Below are 18,387 nucleotides of genomic sequence, written 5' to 3' on the forward strand. Positions count from 1 at the left end.
CTCGCCTCCCCCAGGTCGTCTGTAAACAATAGGATGGTGAGCCTCTCCCAGCTCTCTCGCGTGAAGGAAGATCCAATCCCCTCATCCTCGGCGGAATCCGTCCTTATCCCTTATAATCGACTATCGGATCCTCTCTTAACTCCCCGAACCCCCTCTAGCGACGTTCACTTGTCTCCCTCCGCAGTGAGTCCAGGGAGGTTCCTCCTCGTAAACAAATATGGAGGCTGAGGCGGCGGAGGGAGGTTATGAGAAGGATTTCGTCTTGTGACTTTTGTCCAGCGGAGGTTCGCAGACAGGCTCCTCCGGGGGTCGTCGTGGACTGTAAAGGTAACGAGGGAGCGAAGGGTGCCCAGAGGGACTCGCCTGGTATTACAGTTAGGGGGCATATGGGCGTGGAAAGCTCTCTACGTATCTCGGGAGTCCTTTTATCTGCTTAAGGATGAAGTCAGTCGACAGACGTGGGATTTCTCGATTATTTCTCTCCCATTCGTTTATCACTGCCCCTACAGTATACCTCGGAAGACGAAATGGAAGTCTCCCCCAGGGATTCTCCCCCTGCGACCACATTCAGGATGTTCTAGGGGATTCTCAAAGGATTCTCAAAGGGTTCTCGGTTTCACTCGCGATGGGGGAGGAACTCGGGGCTCCGTGTCGATATTAGACTTTTACTTCGTTTGTTAATGCCGTAGGCTTGTGATTCACGGGATTTGGAGCTGGAATGGGGAAGGATTGGGGTGTGTATTAGCTAACATAGGGTGTGTGGTAGGGGCTCCAGAGGTGTTGGGTGATGGACAGTATTCATAATATAATGATAATTCTTTGACAGTTTGATTACATGTTAGCTAGACCATTGGATTATATGATATGTGAAAGGCGGTGTCTTTAAACCAAAGACCTACTGAATTCAGAACAATATAGATTGTTTTACAAATTTATTAAGAGAGTTGGAACATTCATTTAAGAATTTTAAAAAGGATGTGGGTTCTTTCAAAAGGGACATTTATACAGAGCTGTTGTGCTTTACTTTACTTATAATTATATAGGTTTTTGCTGCTTAAAGACCTCTTGTAAACGTACTTGATTTGCTCGTGACCTCCATTTGACATGGATAAGACTGATTTTGGAAATATGGGAAGTAGTATTTTCGATCTCTTTTTTTTTTTTTTTTTTACATTCTTATTCTGTGACAGAAGAAGTGTGTGTATAAAAGACTTTGTAAGTGATAATGTGCAAATTGAAAATTCAGGTTGGGAAAGATTGTCTTTTCTGTCACTAATACTTTTGCTTTATCTGATAGAACATAGTGTTAATGCCTTTCCTATTATGTTGTTGAAATATCACTTTTATGGTGGTAGATTTAATTAGCTGAATAATTGGTTTTTTTTTTGTTTTTTTATCAATGTGTCTAGTGATTCAATTTATTGTTTATCATTTATTATGTTTATAATTAAGAATTTTGTTTCAAAGTTATAATGGTATATTACAATATCTGTGTCAAAGTGTTCTCCAAAATTATTTAATAAGCTCTCCTAAAATTGAGTATTGAGTTTAATTATCATGCATTATGACATAATTATAATTTATGATTTTATAGCTTTAAGCTTAAATATAATTTGGCAGGAAATTGGCAAATGTTCAAATTGAAGAGCATATATGTAGATGAAGATTTATATAGATATATGGATATAAGATGCATAACATTAAATGATACAAATAGAACATTAATCAGTAAAGCATTCTGTACAAATTCTGAGGAAGGAGTGTTGTAGAGGTTGTTTTGAAGCATATGCTTGTGTTAGTCTTGTGGGAAGGCTTCCATATTTAGTTTAGAAATATTTAGTTGAGGCAAAAGGAGAAACTATAAGCTATATTATATGTTATGTCTTTCATCTTTTCATCTAAATGTGTGTATTAATAGTGTAACACATTTTTGATGTATGCACAATGCACTCTCACATAAAGAAATAAGGATAGACAACAATAGTCCCTGGAATATATTCATGGGTGAAAATGGAAGTATGTGAATCAAAAGTAAGAAAGAAAGAATACTTGTATTATGTTTTCAAATCATGTCTATAATCCCCCCCTCCCTCCCCCCCATGTAATAAGCATTTGACATATTTCCCCTCATTCAGTTGAAGCTCTCAAAAAAAAAAAAAAAAAAAAAAAGGTAATGATAAAGAAGATGAAGAAATCATCCTCAAACATTTATGTCAAAATATAAGATAAGAATCAGAGATAACGCTCTGTGGTGTAGCAGCTTAACACAGGGATTTGCAGAACAATATACATACAATATATTCATATAATGGTATTACCTACGCTCCTGTAGGGCAGTTTGAGTATGTTGGTTCTCAAATGCCAGTCACATCAAATGAATTCTGGAAGAAGTGAATGGCAGAAGTCTTGCCTGCAGCCAACCTTATCTGTGATTTATGCTTTTTCCACTCAGTGATCCCCCAGTGTTTGAGTGGAGAAAGCAATTTGTAAAGCGGCAATAGCTTGTGAGTAGTAGTAGTAGTAGTGTGCAAAGCCAGGCTTAGGAGGTTCTCATATACTCTCCATTGATTAGTGTGAGTTATAGACACTTCTTGTAAATAGTCCTTGGGATCAAGCAGAGAATAATTCTCCCTCAGAATCAGTCAACAGAACATTCTCTCCACTCCTCCCCCTCCTCCTCCTCCTCCCCATACCCTTCCATCTCCTTCATATGATATGTATTTTCTTGTTACCTTTGCAAAACCTCTCTGTTGTATAAGTAATTTGGAATCGCATAGTTGGCTCAAATTGTCATTTGAAATAGAACCTCAGGTCTGAATCAGTGCAGTTATATAATGTTAGATATATCTGTAGTGTGCTTGTCCCAGAGTCACATCCTGTCAGGATAAGATTAGCTTTACTTCCTCCTTGTTTGTGTCCCTTGGGTTGTTAGCACTGGCAAGGAGATGTCTCAACTTTTCAACTGGATGTGTTCTTGTTTTTCTTTGATAGTTTGGGATTTCAATGAATTTGCACATGCAACATACATATACATACACAAATGCATACTACATTTGCATGGATACACATGTGCACATGTACACACACATCTACACACACATCTACACACACATGTACACATGCATGTCCACACACACAAAGGGAACTACAGGAAAACACACGATTATGCCGAAGGCCTTTTTGCACTTATATAAATGCAAAAAGTCCTTTGGCATTTTTATGTGTTTTCCTGTACTTCCTCTTGTTGTTCTACTTGCAATATGACATGAATTTTACACACACACACACACACACACACACACACACACACACACACACACACACACACACACACACACACACACACACACACACACACACTTATACTCAAACTTTTACTCGTACTTATACTCTTATTCATACTTTTACATATACATAAAGACAAGCAACTGCATATGGACTTCTAGTTCTGTATTTATAGGGTACATGCACATGGTCTGAGATATATACATGTTCACACAGGAACACGTTTCATTCACATATCCACATGCAGACATTCATATACATCCTGACTCATGCAATCACTCCCTCTCTCTGTATCACACTTTCTCGGACTTCTGCTCTTACACGCCAGTAGAAACATGTACACATATATGCAAATGTCTCATAAATTTGTTTGGATATAGGTTATGTTTTGCAGAAAGGAGCCAAAGATTTGCTGCTGCTGATTCTTTTTCTCTCTCTCTTTCTCTCTTTGAATTTTTTTTTTTTTTTTTTTTTTTTTTTTTTTTTTTTTTTTTTTTGTGTGTGTGTGTGTGTGTGTGTGTGTGTGTGTGTGTGTGTGTGTGTGTGTGTGTGTGTGTGTGTGTGTGTGTGTGTGTGTGTGTGTGTGTGTGTGTGACTTAGTGTTAATCAGTATTTGTGTTGTTGATTTTCTATCCTTTTTTTCAGCTTTCCTTAAAACTTTTTTCTTATATAGGAACCCCATTAACATATATTATTTACTATAGCTAAGGGTTACTATGATAGTAGGGATAGTAGGGAATGCAAAGTTGTTTTTACAGAAATTCCAGTGCAAGGCCAGATATGTGTAAGGTCACATGACTTCAACTTTCAAGTATATTTATAGAAAATAGAAAGTTAAAAAGGCTAAATAAAGTTAAATTACATTAAGGAAAAAATATTTCTTCAACATACAATTCTCTTTCTGTTTTAATAGAATTCATTGCCGCATATTGCGTGGCACAAGAATTGTTAGATGTCTTACTGCGATGCCTTTTTTTTTTTAAGATGTAGATTTTTTTATGCATTGAATTGTAAAATTTTTCAGAAATGAGATTTCAACCCAATGCGGACGGGGAAAACAAATAAAAAATAGCGAAAATGCTTTGCTCATTTTCTATATTTTTGTGAAATGTCTATGCACATAGATGGCTCTGCTAGTGCTTAGCCACAAAGGAGTCAGTTAGTAGACCTTGTGACCTTACCTGATTTGAATTGGCGGAAAAAACATATTTTTTACTGTGCTACTGTGCTGTGCTATGAATATTGATGCTGTTATCTTTATTATAAACATTATATTTACAATAATGTTATAAATATTAGTAACAGCAAAATAAGATCATGTAAAATATTTTCGTAGATCAAAGAAAAGGGTAAACAGGTGGGACAGGCAGTACTTGTAATTGGTTCATTGGTGACTTAGTACAAGTGTAGCCATCTATGTGTTAAAACAACCAAACAAGTACTCACACTGGGCATGGCACATACATACATGTCCTGTCCATCGGCATTGGGTTAATGTATGTTGCATTAAAACTGCGCCTTTCATTATTTTGCCCTATAGATATTAATTCAAGATTAATTTCAGGGCCACTACAGCATGGGAAGTCTTCAGGCTGACATAGGGGAACTAGCACACCACCTGAAGCAAGAACGCCTATTCCTCGAGGCTGAGAAACAACAGATCCAAATATTAAATGAAAAGGTAACGGGGTGTAATTTTGCAGAAGAACAATATTTGATTAGATGTTTGTAAAGGCAGAGATGAGTAATCATAATGGTAATATTTATTATAGTAATGATAATATAATATAGTAATAATTAATAATAATGATTACAATGGCAATAACAGTGATGATAGTCATAATAGTAACAGTCAACTTGTTTATTTGACAGGTTGTGAAGACTATAGAGCGAGTGTATCAGGCATCCTGGGTGCGTGGCGAGCAACAGAGAAACTACGATGATCTTGTTCTACGACCCCATTCCTCCCCCCCGGCATGCTGCCAGAGAGCCAACCTCCTTAATCAGCTAAAGTTCATCGATGGATATAAAGTGCTGGGATTCAATGTAAGTCTTGCCTTCCCTTGAACTTCTGATGACTGTAATGCCAGATATCAGCAAGCACTTTTGGTATACATATCTGTGGTAATAATTGATTGATTCTTTATATAGTAACATCAGGATATGGAAGTTATCTGTGTGGAGAACTACTCTTTCACTGTATTAGGTGAGCAAAATTTTATACCATAGTATTTTATTGCAGGAATCCCTATATGGAGACCTATTGTCTAGTTTACGCGATAATCCACGGCTAGTTGCAAAATGCTTGGTTTTGGGAGAGAACCAGAACCAGGAGGCCATGCAGGTAGCCGCGGGAACCATGTTCTCGTCGGTGTACGGCAACTGCCTCCTGCCAGATGATGAAACCTTAGTGCTGAATCTGCTGAAGTAAGTGTAGGCTGAAGTGATTTTATTTCTATTTGATCGCTGCATTTACTATTTTTCTTTTCTTTTTCTTTTTTTCTCATGCCTCATGCCTTGCAAATCAGTTTTCTGGGATAAACTGGTGCATTGTTAAATCTAGAGATAAAAGCTGATTCCTGATTTTTCAACTGAATCATTGCTTGATTAAGTGCTTGTCAAATCTCTGATTGGAAATTTTTTCCTCAAGGTAGGATTTTATTTTTCAGATGAAAGTTTCCAATTCCAGCTTTTATGCCTCATTTCTGAAATTGCACACAGACATTTGATGGAGCTACAGCTTGCCGTCTCAGAGACTCCTCGACGTTTGCTGCGACGCGGGTCCTGTGCATTCAGCCAAATCTATCGTTCATATGTAGACACGCTTCCTCAGGCCAAGGTATCGGGAATGTTATGTCAGGGAGTTCAGAAATGGACATCTTAGTCACATAAAATTTGCCAGCTTGTCTTATAAGGAATGACTTTAATTTCAAATAATTTCTCAGCTGTGAAGGTGTATTCCCAGCCAGGGATACCAAGTGTAGGCAGTAGAGATAACAAAATTCTTGATTTTGGCAGGTATTTCTAACAGCAGCATTACACCAACCAGTCATGCAGCTCCTGATGGAAGATGAACTGTTTCTCGATATTGACCCTGCCAAGGCTGCGGTTCGCTTCCCCCCTGAGGAGCGGCTTAGAAGGTTTGGTCAAGAAGGCACACCCGAGTACACGGCTGCTCTTGCTAAATACCGAGCCTGGACTATTGCCAAGCTTGTCAAAATTGCAAACAGGTATAATGAATTAATCATTATTGATAAAATTTTGAATATGTTAATCTAGCATGCAACAAAGCAACATCATATCATCATACTGAAAAATGCATTTCAGAAATGATGTCTCGTGTATATCAGTTTGATGTTAGAGGATATGACTCTTGTGTTGTATAAACGTTGATTTAAAAAAAAAAGACTTAATTTTTACTAATATTTGTAAAGCTAGATAGGTTCCATGCACATCTATTATAAAGACTGTAGTAAGTGCATGGCATCATTTGGAGGACTTTCTAGGCACTGGTTTGATATCAAAATACAGTTGAATTGACACACTTTATAATTTGCCTTATGACTTGAACATGGTTTGATGGATGTATTTTTAGCACCTGTGTCTCAGGAATGTAGAAGTAGAATGTGAATATTCATAACAAAGGTTTTGTGATATACAGAAAGAAGAGAAATGGGAGGGGTAGGGAGGAGAGAAACAAAAAAGGGAGACAGACATAGAGACAGAGTCAAAGAGAAAGAGAGAGAGTTTGTGTGTGCGTGCGTGCGTGTGTGTGCGTGGTGTGTGTGTGTGTGTGCGTGTGTGTGCGTGCGTGCGTGTGCGTGCGTGCGTGTGCTTGTGTGCGTGTGTGTGTGTGTGTGTGTGTGTGTGTGTGTGTGTGTGTGTGTGTGTGTGTGTGTGTGTGTGTGTGTGTGTGTTTGTGTGCACTGTGTTCATAAGCATAATATGTATGTTTGTTACATAGAGCAAATGCCAGTTTTAGACAATAAAAACATCTTACACATATATCTTAATGAAAGACTGGGAATGTTTTAAAAATTGCACTTTTGCACTTATCTTCTCTGCATGGAGGTTAGCTTGGAATGTTGACATAGATGGGAGCAGTGTATACATGTTAAAGACCAAAGTAGCATGGCTTGAACACATTTATGTACGTATCCAAAGGATACTTGAGTTATATTTACATATATTTAGAAATGATGGCTACCTCTTAGGAGTGTTCAGAAAAGAGTGAGAGTGCTTTGAGTTGATGCAGTGGTGACCCAAGTTCCACCCTCAGGTTCATGGAGAGCATTAAGGAAGCGATGAACTGCTTCCCACCCCAGTTGTCGTGGCTCGTAAGAGTGCTGTACGACGTGCTCCTAACAGCCAAGAGAGCTGACACCAGAGAGGTTAGCGCAATTTGTGTGGACTTGGTCTTCGCACTGTTTCTCTGTCCAGCCCTCATCTCGCCCGAGCCGCACGGAATCTGTGATGCACCGATCTCCCACATTTCCAGGTTTAATCTCATTCAGGTGAGTCATGTCATGGCATTAGCTTAACTGCCACCTTTAGTATATCATAGATTATAAGAACATGGGATGTCTGTACACATAGTGTGAAATGAGAAATGGATTTCTGTATTAATGATTTTCTGTTTGCATATCTTAATATCTTTCTTTAATTTTTTCCAATACAGGTTGCTCAGATCCTGCAGGTGCTGGCAATGAGTCGCTGGGAAACGCCAGATAGCAGACTCTCGGATCTGTACTCAAACTTTGACAAAGAGGTGGGTGTCTGTTACCTGACAATGTTACATCAAATATTTAAGGTGGAGAGAGAGGAAAATAAGTGATGTATACTTCATGGAGTTTAGATGACTATTATTATTAACCCCTTGCCAATGGGTAGCATGTATGTATATGTCATGGTATGACTGGACTCATTTCCAGGTGGCATGTACACCCATGTCACGAGTGTTGAACCTGCTCTTAGTTGTACACAATGAGCAGTTGTTCCCTTGTTTAGCCATTATTATGGCATTTAAGAAGTTACAGCCCCTTGAAAGAAGGCTTGAAGTTGATTTTTAGCCTCATTCACTGCAGCCAAAGTCAAAGCAAGTGGAGAAATTATATGATTCCCATGCAATTATTTTTTTCCCCAAGTGGCTTACTTTGCATGGCACCTGGTGCATGGTCCAGTATGAAGCATGAAGCACCCGTTGGCATCCGGTAGAAATCTGATAAACTACAATTACATTATTTTCATTTACTAACCTGAGAGTTTACTTGGAGTAATTATTGACAGGAATTATACATATATTGCATATTGTCTACAGGTCATATCAGGTGTTGTGGACAGCATTGTGGAAGGGGGAGGGTCAGAGGCCCCTCCACCAGGTATCTCTTGCCTCAACAGTCCCCTGAGTACCTTAGTCCGGTCATCAATATTGATCCCGGAGCCTCGTCTACATTCACTTGTCTCATTCCTTTTTAGTGTAAGTGGATTATTGATCTTTAAGAGTTAGCAGGCAAAACATATGAATGTATTTATTAATGTAATGTGCTCTTGTGTGTGCGTTTCTTTGTTTTCTGTTGTTAGACTTGTTTTTCTTTAATTGATTTTTATTGGTAAATTATTAAAACCTCCTAAGCTTTTCTGAACGGATGACAGTAAATATAGAAACACATAACATTATTAATGACAATTCAAACATACTTTATGCCAGTCACTTGTGGATATAACCCATAAGTGACCAATATACTAAATATGTGTATTGATTGTGCATCTATGACAGTTTCACTTACGCTCTTTTTTTCTTTTCTTTCTTTCTTTCTTTCTTTCTTTCTTTCTTTCTTTCTTTCTTTCTTTCTTTCTTTCTTTTTTTTTTGGGGGGGGGGATAGGATATGTACTAGAAAAAGATGTTTCTTATTGTGTTTTTCCTTTCCTCTGAGTTTAACTAAAAATTTTATACTTGCATTTACTGATTTCGATTTCACCTTTTTTTGTATTCTGCACATGAAACTGATTGTACAAGAAGGTAAATGAGAAAGCTATAATAATGTTCAGTTTTATCAGCTAATGTGTATTTTCAGATACTTGGTGAATTGCCTGATGATGATATTACCCGTAAAGAACTGGAAGCAGCAATTGGCCGCTTGAAGCCAAGCCACATCACTCCTCCTCCGACTGCATCCCAACCTGGAGTCCCCACGGCCAGTTTAGCCACACCCAAGAAAAATCTGTTAGGGAGAGTGAAATCCAATAGGTTTGTATATATGGCTTGCTTGGACTGCAGGATCTGAGTGAAGAGTTGATCCTGAAAATCTATGTATTGTTAAAGTTAATCCTCAAAGGAGTCATGAAATATTAGAAAAAAATGTATGTTAAAAGACTTATGATGATTTCTTTTGTATACTAACAAATGGCAATTTGTTTTCCCTTTTATGTTCAGGAATAGATCAAGCAAGAGTGCAAGTGAGGGCAGTGGTGACTCTGATTCCTTAGGGTCAGCACAGGACTCTACCACCAGTTCTAGTCAGCTCCCTGCTCAAGGCAGCATTGATGAGGGCGAGGTGATGCCTGCCTCCCTAGACTATGACACGGTCCTTGTGATATCCCTTAATGTCTCCAGCCCACCAGAGTGCCCAGGCCTCATGTCTGAGGAGAAGGTCCTCTCTACGCTGCAGGTAATTGTTGAAGGACTTATGTTACAGTGGTAATGACACAGTAATTTCAGAGAACCACAGAATTTTCACAGATAGTGCTAGAGAACTAATGTGATTTTTTTATTTTTTATATATATATATAATTGTTTACTTACAATTCTTGCATCTGGTAATCAGATATCTTTATGTTTGTTTTAGAAATACTATATTGAGATCTTTGTTACTAGGTATGGTTTGTATCAGTTCTTGCTCTGGTTTTCTCTCAGAGAACCATTTTCTTCAGATGGCTTAGGATTATTATTAACTATAATATACTGACCTATATAATTTGTTTGTTTATTTCTGTTTATTCTATTGGAAGGTTTAATTTAATGTCAAAATGTATACCAAGAATTCTTTGATGATTCGTCATCTTCGTTTTAAGTTGCCTTGTTGTCTTTGTGATATATTGTGATATTAACCCATTGCCTCTGAATGGCATGTCATTCCAAGAATGGGTGACTCTCTAGGAACACATTATTTAAGTCCATTCACAGTTTATAGCCCTTCTGTGATGCGGATGTGCATCGTGGTGGTTGAATACTTTTACAGTAATTTGGGCAAATGCTTTGCACTAGGGCCTCATTATAATATATATCTGTATCAGTGCATATATGGCATGAAATCAAGCATTGCTGGCTGTGTACATAAAGTGCATACTGTCATGATTATGTGATGTCCTGGAGTTTAGGCCTCTTGGTGTTTTAGGCAGCCCAGAGGCATTGGGTTAATATATTACAAGATGTCATCATTTTGGATATAGGTATCAAGTTATGTTTTGTAGCTGTAATTTGATTTTTGTTTTTAGGTATTTAAATGTGTCTATATTTTGAAGTAGAGCATATATATTTTAGATGATATGAAATCTGTTTGGAAAATTTGTGTTTAGGTCAAAACCCCAATGTCACCTGGATGGTTTAGAATCAGTCTGATGTTTATTGTCTTTTTATTTTTCCTTTTTATTTATTTGTTATTTTTTTCTATTACCTAAGATTGTTTTACTTAAACTAGGTTAAATCTCCTAAATGAGCACAGGTTTCTGGCCCCCCCCTCCAGGCAACCAAACCTACCTCCCGCGTCAGAATGAATGTGGAAGATGATGCAGATGGAGGTGGAGGAGAGGCCACCATTGAGAAGCGGACACGGTTTTCCCTGTCCCATGACGAGGGTTCCATCGGCAATACCTCAGACAACTTGGAGGCCATTAGTGAAGCTGCCAGCAACCATAGTGTGGCTTCCAGTCTTGATGATGTGGAGCAGGTAATGAAGTTGTGGAGAGACATTAGATTCCAATTTTATTGTTTTGAGACATTTGCAGAAATGGTGATCCTTTTTTACTTTTCTTTTTTATGTTTGATAAGTTGATGTTAATAGTTCTTTTAATTTGAATAGGGATTTGAATAATGCCTTTTCATTAACACTGATGATTTTTTCTCTTGTTAATTTTAGGAGGATCAACCAGACAACCTGTCAGATATGGTGTCTGCCAATGTCTCTGGACGAGGAACGCCAAACGTATCTGGCCGCGACACTCCTTCCTCCCAGGTGACAGAAGGGGAGGAAGTTGGACTTAGAGGCGGAGCAGAGAACCAACCGCCAGCGGCCAACATCCCAGTGACAGTCCCCAAACCAGCGAGAGCAGACATTGAGGAGAAGTTTGGGAGATTTGAAATTAAGCCTCTCATAGGGGGTGATGAAACAGTATCACTTGTGTCAGACACATGGAGCACTGATGTGTTGGCTAGTGATTCTGAGACCATTGAGGCAGCTGACAGGGCAGACCGTGGGGACCAGTTCCACGATCAGCTGCTAAACCGCCATTTAGCAGAACTGGACAGGATGCAAGGAGACTACCTCAGTGGAGATGCAGCTGGCGAGACCTTTGAGACGGCCTCTGAGGCGTGGAGCACAGATGTCCTGGCCTCAGACTCAGAAAGGATGACTGAGTTTGACACCGATGATGCACAGAGTGTGGCTCGATCGGATGACACTGGACGGTCAGAAGTGGAAGTTGAGCTTGGTGGGAGTGACTTGTTAAGGCCAGAACCCCTGAATCAACAGGAGGATAACATCACCCCACGTGCACAGGGTTCACGATCCCCTGTGGAGGGAGCTTTTGGTGGGAGCAGTAGTAGTGGTATATTAAAACCTATGCCTGTTTTGCCCCCATCCCTAGGGTTAGAATCTGGAACTAGCACGCCCAGTGGCATCCTGAAACCCATTCCCATAATTCAGAATAGAGCAGGAAGACCTGCAACACCACCAAGAGTAGAGTTCCAGCCTATTCGCCATGCAGAAGACATTGATCGACCAGAGTCAGAAGAGCCAGAGGGTGAAATGTCTCAGACAGATCAGGAAATCGCGTCAGCCACACAGAGTCTGGGACGTCTGAGCCTAAACCTTTCAACATTACCAAACAATGGCATTGTGTCTGGAGACCAACACCTATTGTTGAACACCTTTATTGGGGAGAGTAGCAGAACCGTAACAACTGCTCCCCTGATTGACTTGGGAAGCAGTGGTGAGAGCAGCCACATGGTTGCTCCAGTGGTAGTTCATCCTCACCACAAGCTTGTGTCCAGTGATCGAGGCTCAGGGGAGGACAGCAGCCTACACCTAAGCACTACAAGCTTAGCCTCATCAAGCAGCTCAGGTTCGGATGTGGTTGGGGGCTCAGGTAAGATAAGGTCGGCTTCCAATGCTAGCTCAGGTCCAACCACAGACTCAGTAGACACCCCAGAGCCCGTTGCCCCACCTGTCAGCATGGCAGCCACGGGAGCAATACCAAAAAGTATTAGTTTCGACAAGACAGCTGAACGAGGGGATCGTGATTCCATGGAGGGAGATGCAAAGCACAAGCGAGGCTTTTTTAAAAACTTTAAGCTACCGGGGTTCAAGGGGCGCCGCAAGCCAGGCACTCGCTCGGGTGATGATTCATCTTTCATGCGTGCAGGAATGGCTGGACAGGAAATTAACATGAGAAGAACTCTCTCAGAAGATAACAGACCTCCAACCATTGAGGAAACTAGTGATGACATTTTAGCCAAGTATAGGAAGAAGCCAGAGGTGGACACGTCGGAAACAGATGGCATTTCTGGTGTGGAGCATAATTTGTGAGTAGTCTTTATTTTGTATTTTACTTTTTGAATTTTTTTAAATTAGAATATCTTTTTATAATTTTCTTGCTGTGCATCGACAATATAGGGGTATTTTAGAAATGCTATATTATTCTGACTACTATGAAGAGATTTTGTGTCCTTTTTGGCAGGCAAGTGAATGACATTCCGAAGACAGAGGAGGATGAGCGTCTTTTCATAGATCCAAACAACATTGAGTCAAGTTATGCATTCACAGATGCCAAGAGAAAGTTGAGATTAGTTCTGAGTATTGCAGATTTCTCCATGTCCCCATATCTCCCTGAATTTGGTGCACCAACAGGTTCAGAGTAAGTGACTCGTCAATTTTTTGTCTTTTTATAGGTCTACATGAAAAAGTGATGTATCATGAAAAAATATATGGAAGAACTTTTACATATTATTATATGATATGTCTGTATGGGCTTATGTATTTTTATCATTTTTTTGTTTGTACAATTTTTTTTTGCAAATAACTATTTTTTTTATCTCCCTCAAAGTGGCACAAGCCTAGACAGTGATGTACTAACATGGTTGCGGTGCCAGCTGGCCGAGGCAACCAACCTCCATGATCGATCCTTGGTGGCTCAGTTGCATGAAACAATTCGTTGTGTTCAGCTCTTTGATACTCAGGTACTGATTTTACGTGTGAAAACACTGAATATTTCTTGCAAGTTTGTTCATTTTTACCCTCTCTCTTATGCATTTGATATCCAAAGATATCTGGATTATTGAAGAGGAATATTAACAGTTCTGTATACTAATGTTACATTGTAAGAGACACATGGTAATGAGGTGTTTGCTCCAGGGGCGCGAAAGGCTGGTCAGAAGTTTGACAGAGGACTACCGCAGCAGGTCACCTTACGTCGCATACCTCGTTCGCAGCAGACAGGGGCTGCTGACTACCATTGCTCATCTGGATAAGTAAGTTAAACATAAAAATTAGAACCTTTAAACATTTCCATATTGATTTGATAACATTGTAAGCTAAAGATTGAAGTAGTCACATTCCAAAATTCATTTTTAGTCTTTGTCAGGCGGTGTGCATTTCTTATAGTATTTCTGAATGAATCCTCTCTATCCCCAGACTCCTTGCAAGAATAGATGCTGATGCGGAAGTTGTCATGGCATCTATTGTTGGAGTATGTGTGAGAATGTTCCTTGAGCGGCGGGAACATAACCTGAGTCGTTTCACACATGAATTTACAGTGCTGACTGTCCCAGATGAAAAAGTTCAGCTGGTTGAAAATTTCCTGTCACAACTTTATAACGAATTGGAACGAGATCCAATGTGGATTAGTAAGTCAGAGATTAGTGCACTATCAGAATTTTGACAATGGTAAAATTGAAAATAAAGAGTAAGTCATATTTATCTGTACTCTTCCTTACCAGCCAACATCTCGATTGTCAACAGGTAGCACCAACGACCAGCTAAATGCAGCACGATTAGCTTTGGAAAGAGTCGTTATGTCTCATATCTACATCCACGCTCTCTATCCTAATGGGGATGGAGATGTATCTCGTGATCAGTAAGTCAAAAGGATTTTTGTTTCATTTTTAAAACCTAAAGATAGATTTGCATTTGAAGACCAGTGCTTTATTTAGAATGTGTGTTTATATATAAATGTTTCAATATATATTTGTAAATATACATGAAAATATATATATATATTTTTTTTCATCTTTTCTTTGTCTTCTTTTTTCTTGTCTTTTCTTTTTCGCTTTCTTTTCTTTTCTATAATCCCCCCCCCCCCTCATATATGGCTCATCAAGATTTTAGGGGGGGAGATGTTTTTATCAAAAGGTTGTCAGTTTAAAATTCAATTTATAACTTAGGATCAGTATGTTCATATTAGTGCATTTTATCTCATAATTGTAGGGCATTAATGTGAACATATGTTTGGTATAGATACAAGTTTAGACTAACAACACATTTGATAAATGCATTTTTTGGCAGTTAATATGAGAACATATTTGGAAGCACATACCATGATGTGTCAATATTATTGTAGTGTTAAGGTAAATAATGATAATGATAACAATATCATTATTAATAGCATTAGAAAAGAAAAAGAAATCTAAAATTCAAGGAATGGGAAAATTGGTTGAGTTCATGTAAGGTCTACTAATTGACTGAGCCATCTATGTTTATGCAAAATTCACAAAACAATACTGTGGTGTCAATGGGTGCTGTTTAGTTGAAACAAGTTCATAAAATGTCAAAATATCACAGCCATGCTTCAAGTACAGTGGGGCGGTACATGGCATGATCCCTGCTATTTAGGGGTTAATTACACGAAGATGGAGATTTTTTAGATTCAATGACTTACCAGTTAACCCAGTGTCAGTGGGTTTATGTACTGTCCCCTTTAGATTTTAGTGAATTTTGTTACATACAGATGGCTCCACGTGTGCTCAGCCTGCAGTTAGCCCTAGTGACCGATCCTGATTTCCCCATTCCTTGATTTCGCGGGAAAATGTGTTTTTCTTTCCAATACTATTAATATTGACTGTGTTATCATTCTTATTGATATAATGATTATTAAAATGTTATTAAGATAATAGAAATGAAGCTTACAAAAAATGAAGGAAGAAGTAAACAGATGAGATAGGTAAGACTAATAGCTGACTCTTTGGTGACTTGTAGAGCCATCTATGTGTAAAGACAATAGGTAAACTTTTATTACAGTGGGCATGGCATTGTAGTCTTGCCACCCGCTGACATTGGGATAAGAGAAAGACCAGAAACAAAGGGAAATACTTTTGGTATGTGTCCTTAATAAAATGTGTTTTACAGGGTTCTTCATGAACATATGAAGAAGCTGTCTGCAGTTATCACTCCAGCTCACAAAGACTTAAGAATACCCAAGGTAAAAAAGATATTGAATGTGAATTATGACTCCAATAGTATACAGTACCGTTTATGTAGATGATAAATGATATAGTTATTTTTATGTATAATGTTACCCTTCAGCATTTATAAATATTTATCTCATGGTAAGAAAATTAACAAAGTAAGCTCTAATTTAGTATAATGTAAAGTCATTCATTTTCTTTATGTGCGAGGACCTGCAAGCTTGTTTACACATCTAAATTATCTAGAATGCTACCTTGAAATTTCATACTCATTTGTTACTTGTAGTAGTTTTAGTAACAGTTTTTGAGTTGACTGCACCAGAAAATAAAATCAGATTTTTATACCAGAGTTCACTAATTTCAATAACATAAAAGACAGTGACTGATCTTGTCTTCAATCTCCACCAACAGCTTTACCAGTACGAGTGTCCCTGGCCGAGCGCGCAAGCCGAAATAATCTGTATCAGTGCTTACAAGACCGCAGGTGACAAGCTCCAGTGTGTGGTGAGAGCTTCCCAAACCATTATGAATTTGCTTTCTCTAGCACATGAACAATCTGTTCCTGCTGCAGATGACTTCATGCCAGTTCTTGTATATGTCCTTATAAAAGTAAGTATAGATAAGAAAATAGATTATAAAATTGTGTGTAATACATAATTATTTATTCATTTATGCATTTATATATATATATATATATATGTGTGTGTGTGTGTGTGTGTGTGTGTGTGTATTTTATTTGTATATACATATATATATATATATATATATATATATATATATATATATATATATATATATTATATTTATATGTATACATATATTCATTATATTTATATATATATATATATATATATATATATATATATATATATATATATATATATATAACATACACACACACATACACACACACACACACACACACACACACACACACACACACACACACACACACACACACACACACATATACATATATATATTTATCTTAGTGCATGCTATTTTGATATATATGAATGTAACATTGTACCTCTTGTCTTAATGTTTCCATGCAGTATATATGTTGTCATACCTGACTGTAAAATAGCATGCGATAGTTACTGCAGTGCATTAATTCTCTTATTATCTAACACAGGCAAACCCACCAGCACTTTTATCAACGGCGCAGTATGTTAATTTATTCTTTGAACAACGGTTGAAGGGAGAGGATCAGTATTGGTGGACACAGTTCTGTGCTGCTATTGAATTCATCAAGACAATGGACTACACACTCTGACCTGCTGACTACATCTCCAGAATCAGATATTGTACATGTCACTAATACCAAATGATTCCATGCTGATTGTTATTATTGTTATTATGACTGATTACATTTGAAAGCAGATTGCTTCCCTTTCAAAGAATAAGTAAGGAATTATATATATATATCTAAAATTGTGTGTATTTGTACATGAGGAAAATTTGAATAGACTAAAGATAAACGAGAGGTGATGTAAATTTAAAGTAGAGGAAATCATGTCAGAACCTTTTCTGTCCATTTAGATAAAATGTTGCAGGGATTGGGATAATTGAAGCATTGTGTGTTTGTTATATTAAGATGTGAGGAAACCAGCTTCAGCATAATGGGAATTATCAATGGCATAATAATGCCAGATACCACTCATATAGAGTAAAGCAGTGTTTTTAAGGTAAGCTAATGCTTAATGGCACATGTACAATTTCTGTTGATGGACTCAAAAGGGAAAAGAAGGGATTTCCATTGTCACCTTAAAGCGTCATTCACAAATATTATGATGAGGGGCTTGCAGGAGTTGAATGTTGCTTCTTCAGGAATGGTAATATTCAGAGATTACTGAAACTACCATGACATATGATTTTGTAACCATGGATTTGGTGAAAATGGGTTCTGGTATTTTTGGGCATACATAGTCTTCGATGCATGACTTATATACACTTGTCAGGAGATATTTTATTGAAGTAGTGAGATTAGTTACTTAGACCCGAATTCATTACAATCAATGAACTTGCAGAGTTGACATTTTTTTCCGTTTGTTTGTTAGGTCTTTGACACGTATCAAAGGGAACATTGAGAAATATTTAATTAAGTGAATCATCATCACTTCGATAAACATTTGGTTAGTCAAAGTTTCCAACCCCATATCGAGTCTTTCTTTTGTAGGAACTACACATCTGTTAGGTTTCCTTCTGACACTGGCCGTTTTAATCAAACACTTTAGCCCTTCCATAGCACTTTGGTTCCAGTATGTGGTGGCGTAACTTAGCCCATTCTAGATGAGCTGGATAGGCTGGCGGAAAAGAGGATGAGAAATTGTTTGTTTTTAAAGTGGATTATCCAGCCACCTAGGAAGCTCACCATTTGTTGATTTAAGAATTCCTCACTGACGACAAACAGGTACACAGAGTA

General features: G+C 38.1%; 2 protein-coding genes across 4 annotated transcripts in view; one reads left to right on the forward strand and one right to left on the reverse strand.

Moving 5' to 3' along the window:
• Positions 1 to 34, reverse strand: part of LOC125046563 (myb-like protein V) — a 12,124-nt gene extending 12,090 nt beyond the window's left edge. The window contains exon 1 of the mRNA XM_047644350.1: positions 1 to 34. This exon is cut by the window's left edge and continues 117 nt beyond it. The gene's annotated coding sequence lies outside the window, so the exon portion shown is untranslated.
• A 156-nt stretch (positions 35 to 190) lies between these two features.
• LOC125046562 (receptor-mediated endocytosis protein 6 homolog) lies at positions 191 to 17,893 on the forward strand. 3 transcript variants are annotated; one of them, XM_047644347.1, is made up of 21 exons: positions 191 to 327; positions 4,850 to 4,966; positions 5,158 to 5,331; positions 5,528 to 5,712; positions 6,007 to 6,124; positions 6,304 to 6,515; positions 7,565 to 7,799; positions 7,964 to 8,053; positions 8,603 to 8,761; positions 9,361 to 9,533; positions 9,720 to 9,954; positions 11,008 to 11,232; positions 11,422 to 13,085; positions 13,241 to 13,417; positions 13,607 to 13,739; positions 13,915 to 14,030; positions 14,194 to 14,405; positions 14,521 to 14,635; positions 15,904 to 15,976; positions 16,374 to 16,571; positions 17,098 to 17,893. In XM_047644347.1, exons 2-21 carry the CDS (start codon positions 4,862 to 4,864, stop codon positions 17,236 to 17,238), a joined length of 4,740 nt encoding a protein of 1,579 aa, XP_047500303.1. In that variant the 5' UTR covers positions 191 to 327; positions 4,850 to 4,861; the 3' UTR covers positions 17,239 to 17,893. The 3 variants fall into 3 exon arrangements, with proteins under 3 accessions (XP_047500303.1, XP_047500304.1, XP_047500305.1); XM_047644348.1 differs by having other exon boundaries at positions 11,029 to 11,232; XM_047644349.1 differs by lacking the exons at positions 191 to 327; positions 4,850 to 4,966; positions 5,158 to 5,331; positions 6,007 to 6,124 and having other exon boundaries at positions 5,591 to 5,712.
• The last annotated feature ends 494 nt before the right edge of the window (positions 17,894 to 18,387 follow it).

This window comes from Penaeus chinensis, chromosome 39 (assembly GCF_019202785.1).
Source record: "Penaeus chinensis breed Huanghai No. 1 chromosome 39, ASM1920278v2, whole genome shotgun sequence".
In the NCBI taxonomy this organism is placed as follows: Eukaryota; Metazoa; Arthropoda; class Malacostraca; order Decapoda; family Penaeidae; genus Penaeus; species Penaeus chinensis.